At 39.9% G+C, this 6,717-nt stretch overlaps 1 protein-coding gene across 1 annotated transcript in view; it reads left to right on the forward strand.

Annotated features, from left to right (window-relative positions):
- LOC133150976 (voltage-dependent calcium channel gamma-1 subunit-like) overlaps positions 1–6,581 on the forward strand; it is an 8,072-nt gene extending 1,491 nt beyond the window's left edge. Inside the window, exons 2-4 of the mRNA XM_061273645.1 lie at positions 4,440–4,514; positions 5,074–5,220; positions 5,294–6,581. Of these exons, the coding sequence (XP_061129629.1) occupies positions 4,440–4,514; positions 5,074–5,220; positions 5,294–5,526 (455 nt within the window). The 3' untranslated portion in view covers positions 5,527–6,581. The remainder of the gene's footprint in view (positions 1–4,439; positions 4,515–5,073; positions 5,221–5,293) is intronic.
- Positions 6,582–6,717: the final 136 nt, after the last annotated feature.

Here is a 6,717-nt window from a genome sequence, read left to right on the forward strand (position 1 = left end):
GTTGGAAAACAAGAGCCAAAGTTAAAAACAACCCGAGTTTAACAGTGGAAACTGAAATTCATTGTTCGTAACGTACATGCGTATATTGAAGATGAACAAGCAAGCTCTGGCTTTCTGCACTTGAGTAACACAGTTCAAGAAGATGTAGTAGAATTTCACCCCTCTGCGTTCCAAGTCTTAGATTTTAAAACATTATTGTGCTTTGCAAATATGCTGCGGAGCATCAAAGTGACAAATGATGCCGTCTGTGCTCCTTTTTGGGACAAATAGGAGGATGAGACATCTCAGCCTCCTGAGAAGGCCTTTGCAGCAGATAGGAACCCACAAACAGAAAAAAAGGATAATCACCGTTTGTTGATGTATCTATTATAAAAATATGCATAGTGTTGTCTTGTTTTAAAGAGTTTTTTTATTTGGGGGGGGGGGGGGGGGGTCAGGTAGATTTCTATTAGGCGAGGATGATTTATTTTTGCAGTTCAAGTGTGGTCATGTGACGAATTAAACTCAAGGTACCACTTTATTTATTCTTTATTACGGTAACAATAAGATGAATTTGGCAGAGTCGGTGTTGTAACCTGCGTTTGCCCAAGTACAGTATACACAAATAGCAAAGAAGAAGAGTGTTTTAACAAAACAAATGAGGGAGGCCTTCATCCAAAGTTTATAGCCTAGGTTACACATAACACACCACAGTCAATAAATATACAAAGCATAGACTTACAGTACAAGCAGCACTTCAATCTAGATGGCCATGCACGAGAGGTCATATTGCACTTAAAAGCAGGTTTTGAAACACTACACTGAACTTATTTCCTACTTCCAGTTTAACCAGCACTTCCTGTCGAGGCAGGAAGTGTACAATCCTAATATTATGACAAATGCATCACAAAATGCAGATTGTAGTTTTCTTTGCTTTTTTGTTAGTCAAAATAATTTCGATTTTTTTAAAAGAAGCACTTGTAGAACTACAATGTTTAACAAAGTCACATATTACAAAATTAAAGCAAGCTTTTTTTTTTTTTAGTTGGAAAGATGATCTCTCATTCAATCTCATTTATGGAGCTCAAAAACAATATTCCTGTTCATCAACCAAAAAGTGGCCTTAATTGTTTCTGGCTGCATTTAGTTCAGTGCTGAGCGTCTTTTAATGCCGGTAAAAAAAGTATTTTGCTGTTCGGTGTAGGACATCATGTGAACAGGTTTATTATCTTGCTTGAGGGTCATTCAGACGAATTCAGCAACTAGTGAAGCTGAGTCATTTCGAGGTCCACATAAATAAGTCTGATTAGCGGCCATCGCCGTGCTGCATGCCGTTGTTTACGAACTGAGTAAACCTGCTTGAGGAAAGTCGCGAACCTCGCGGGGCTTCTCCGACTCCGCTTGCTGTATTTGGAGAGGAACGTTATTGTTTATCACAGCCACAAGTCTTTAAGGGTGGTGTCAAAAGCCAGTGATAAAAAGCAGGGCTGATACCATTAGTAATGCATTGAGATGAGGTCATGGCGAGACACTCATGGGGGAAACTGGTGAGGTCTTATAGTAGATTGCAGGATTACAGTGTAGCCTCTGGGGTCCAGCATTATCTATTTGGGGGAACCACTTTTCATACTGGAAATAATGAAAATAGTCTTTTCCAGCTTCAAACTATCACACCCTAAAAAGTAACAACAGGTAACTTTTAAATACGATTTAACTGTAAAAATAATGAACCACTCTTAGGGACCTGTCTCGGCTTTTTGTATGTGAGTCAGCTTACTTCGCATACTGTTACTTCCTGTGTAAATTCCTCTTTACGTTTCATGTTCTTCTGCTAACCGCCCATCTTAGTTTAGAGGTTCCACTTGATCTAAAGACATTTCAACCAAGGCCAGTTGGTGAAGGAAAAGAGGAAGGATTGAGTGAGAAGGTTGCTGTCCATCACAGCAGAGATAAAATGAGAACAGTGAACTCAGCATGGCTCCAGACAAAACAAATATAGTATTTATATAATGTATTTTCAATATCTTTTAATGATTCCATGTAAAGTCTGTGGCAGGGAGTTATTAGAGATACAAATATAGGCCGCGTGAATACTCAGCTGTCAAGTCCGGCAGCCGCGGCGGTCAAGTGTTCACAACCAGTCCGAGTCTCCTTTTGAGTGACGGCACCACATGTGGGGACCCCACTGATCTCCAAAGTTTGCAAGAACTCGCCCCTGCTGCCTTCACATTTCCAGACGTTCAAATTACCCCACACTCAACAAAAGTTGTAATGGAGTGAGGTAAAACGGCTGCTACCATTTGGCCTTCCTGAGTCCTCACAGGACATGTTCTTCACAGGAGAAAGCACACAGGGCCATGTGATGGCAAGATTCAAAAGAAGCTCAAACCAAAAATAGCCTTTTGCTGTGGATGAAAACAAAAACGATTGGTGATACAAAATAGGCTGAAATCCGATTACTTCCATGACCTCGTATGATCGATCCTTGGACAGATGACTGACAAAGAGCAATAGGAGCGAGAGTGGCTTGTCAACATAGCCGAGTAGAGTGCAATAAACAAATGTTACTGTTGCCTAGTTGACTTGCGCTAGCATATGTTAACAGATGCTTGCATGTCAATTTACGTCTAAACAAGATGTAAGTAGAATGGCTCAGGCCTCCACCAAGCCTGAACGTTACAGGTTTAAAAAAAGAGCAGACTGTCAATTTTAAGGGGTGCTAGCTAGTATGTGATTAACTATACCACCAACTGCCCCGTATTAACAAACTTAAAAAAAAGGAAATCTATTACTATTTTCCCATCTGTGTGGTAAGTTAGTACTCCTTGCTCATGAGGGTGACGAAACATTTTAGAAACAAATAGGCGGCCCCATTTATTTTTCTAATTGCAAATAGACGGTGACCATTTAGTAAACATAATGTAGTGTGCAACACCTCAACAAAGTTTCCCAAAATTGGTTTGAGGTCAGAACTATACTACTGTAATTTTGTGAAATTGGGACATTTTTGTTAGTGACGCAAAGAAAATTGCTGTCTACGCCTTCATCCAGATTCTCATCAAAATTGAAGCAGTTCCTCTTTGATAGACCACACCTCTATAAAGTTTTATGTAAATTGGGTTCTTGTTAAAGCATTGTCTTTTCAGTTGGGAATAATTATTATTAATCAAAAGCCAAGCAAGAGTCACAAAAACCTGCTTGAAATACATGTCGAGCACAAAGCCTGCACATAGTCATTTTTCTGCCTCCCCTCCCTCTCTCTTTCTCTCTGTTCATCTTTCTTCCGTGTAGTGAGACACAAAATGTCCTGACATTATGTACTAACAAGCTTGTTAGAAGAGAATGACGAGAAAGGATTTTAATTCCCTTAAACATGCTAATATGTAATCACATTGAGTACAAACACTCAAAACTATTGATAATCCACAAGATTTGACAAGGTTTGAAGTAAAACTACAGTCAAGTCAAGTGTGTCCTCCAAATTGGATCTTGTTGCTAAGTAACAATGTTTTTCCCCCTCCTTGATGAGTCCACCTTTCAGTGGAAGCATTTTTAGTACAGAAGTACTTCTGGTTTCTTTATTTGTTTTTTGGCAGGATGCCTACGAATATTTTGTGGAACTGGTGACGTTTTGTTGCACATTCCCACACAAAGGTGATAGACTTATTTTATTAGATTTCTAGATTTGTGAAGATATATAATTTTCTACCTAGTCTATTCTTGTAAATGGTCTTCTTGGTATGATTTGTAAAAACAGTGCCGAGCATGAGTGGTGAAACATTATTCACACAAAATATATCAGGACTTTGGAAAAGATTTGGAGCAATAAATAACACGGCACATAGCTTTCATTCACAGTTCACTCGACAGCTCTTCATATTGCTTGAGTAGTGCAAAGTGTTGCACACTGGCTCTCAGTTTAAAGTTCTGAAACGAAATGACAGCTGTCAGCTTGTAACGTACACATTGAGGTGTTAATATGCCAAAGCTCTTCGAATAACTTGCGTTGTTCCACTCAGCAAGAAATTACAGCGCCACCTCTGAATTTGAACAATATGTTCGAGGACTTTCGTCCACCTCTCCTTTGTTGGGATTGATCTATTTTCTTGTAGAAAATAAATGCAATGCACATTTATAATGAAATATTAACAAAGAAAGTTCCATCCATCCATCCATCCATCCATCCATCCATCCATCCATCCATCCATCCATCCATCCATCCATCCATCCATCCATCCATCCATCCATCCGTCCGTCCGTCCGTCCATCCATCCGTCCGTCCGTCCGTCCGTCCGTCCGTCCATCCATCCATCCATCCATCCATCCATCCAAATAATATCTGGGAAATTACCGCATAAAAAGTGACATTTTATATTCTAGTCTTGTTGAACTTGCTACTCACCATACTGTAATTGAATGACTACATGAATGAACTAATATCTGTTGTTTTTTCCCCTTAGATGAAAACTGCACTTACTTTGGCCACTTTACACCAGGACAGGACTCTGAGATCTTTGAACACAAAACTCAAAAAGGTGAGTCTCTGTAGCTGCCCCCCACTCCACAATACTCCCCTCACCAACTCTCCGGAGACGGCTGCTTTCAATCTGTCATTGTGCGCTTGTGCTGTTTTGTCACATTTGCATTCCCAGCTGTCCCCGTTGCGGCAGATGTATCGGATGGTGCAAATGTGAGCATTAAGTTGCGTACGCTTCCACACCCGAAACTAAAGATGCAGGCATTGCTAACATAAGCAACCCTTCCCCCCCATCATTCACCACTCACAGTCTATCAGCCCCACCAATGACACGGACACTGCAAGTTCTCAAATAGAAATAATCTCTTCCGGAGTCTAAATAACTCTACAAGCCATGTTTTCTGAATCTCCTTCATTAATCATCTGTAATATAGATGGACTAGCCAGGACACTTCTCACGTTGGCACCAGTGCTTAGTCGAGATGTGTGTATTATGCTTGCATAAAGAAAATAGTAATTACAATTTCCCATTGCATTGGAAGTCTTTGAGTTAAAAATCCCAATTTTTTTTTATTTTTATTCTTCTTCAATAATGGGACAATTATTTCTCATTACAGAGTACAACATCTCTGCTGCGGCCATCTCCATCTTCAGTCTGGCCTTCATGATCTTAGGCTCCCTCTGTTTAATTGGCTCATGCACGGGTAAAGGAAAAGGAAGACTATACCTCCTCAAACCCGCTGGAATGTTTTTTGCCTTTTCAGGTAGGTTCACTGGGCTATAACTCCTCATCTGCACTGATGCCACGCAACTTAAAATTGTCCTTTATCTTTCCAGGTCTGTGTTCATTCATTTCACTGGAGGTGATGCGTCAGTCGGTTAAACGCATGATAGAGAGCGAGGACACCATCTGGATCCAGCACTACTACAGCTGGTCCTTCGGATGCGCTTGCGCCGGCTTCATTCTTCTCTTTCTCACTGGCATCGCCCTCCTCATCCTCTCCATGCCACAAATGCCCAGGAACCCATGGGAGACCTGCATGGACGCCGAGCCCGAGCAAGTGGAGTGAGAGGCCGATAGGTGTTAGCGATTGAGAAGAACAAGAGTTGCAAGGACCGTAGCCATGATGGAAAGTTTACCTCTCAACCTTTAAACAACTTGAATGAATGTCAGTTGTCCAGTTTCTAAAATACATACTGTACCAAAAACGAAAAGAAACACGTCATCTCCTAAACCTGTTGATGATGAAGATGGAGAACACAGAGCCCCGTCATTCACATGCAGGGAAATAGACTGGGTTACACGATATTTGGCGATTTAACTTAGGTAAACTTGCACAATGATTTGTTTTCCTATATTCTACTCCTGGTTCTTTTTAAGGTGCACACATGTACCTTAATCGGGGGTCCAGCATCTGGTTGCGGTCACCTTCATCTATTTCTCCCCACATGATTCAAAATCAAATAGTTTTAAAATGTGACCATGGTGTGATTTGATAATTATGCTGTGCATGAAGTCTCTTCCTTGCCTTGTATTATGTATTGTACATATTTCATGTTCCTCTTCTCATTTATTTTGGTGGTATCTCACAAGTAATGGTACAATTGTAAAAACCAAATACAAATGAAAGAAAATGAGAACGGAGTCATATTGAGTTTCAGATGAGTTGCATTTGACTTATTTCATTTGGACTTTTTGGAGTAAATACACCTACAGTGCAGGCGATAAGCAGCTTTGTATTAGCAAATGTATGTTTTAAAGAAATCCTAATGACCAGATTACAAAATCTGTAGAAATTGCTATTCACGCTGAAGCCCCCAATGATCTTCATGATGTGCTCTGCTGCAGCTGTGTTTGTCCCCTGTACGGCATCTATCTACAAATTTGTTGAGGGTTTTCTTTCACTCTGAAAATCATAAAAGTAACACCTTTTTAGTGCTACATGCTTTTTTGGGCAGTACCATCAATGAAGGGTTGTTCTGATTTATTTTTTAATACGTACACTTTATGGTGACATTGTCTAGCTTTACTTATCAGTGTGTTTGAATTTTAAAATGTTAAAATGTTTAAAACGTTTGTGTGTACCTTTTTAATGACAAATAAATATGCTTGCTTTTGTGTTAATTGTGCATGAATGAAGTAATGGGTATTGTCAGTATACTATCAAATCGCACTTCTGAAGATCTCAATTTAGTTAAACATAGATGGATGGATAAAAACATGTAGGTTTTGCTCTAATTCATATTCCACAGACATAATA

Source organism: Syngnathus typhle, linkage group LG3, assembly GCF_033458585.1.
Source record: "Syngnathus typhle isolate RoL2023-S1 ecotype Sweden linkage group LG3, RoL_Styp_1.0, whole genome shotgun sequence".
NCBI lineage: Eukaryota > Metazoa > Chordata > Actinopteri > Syngnathiformes > Syngnathidae > Syngnathus > Syngnathus typhle.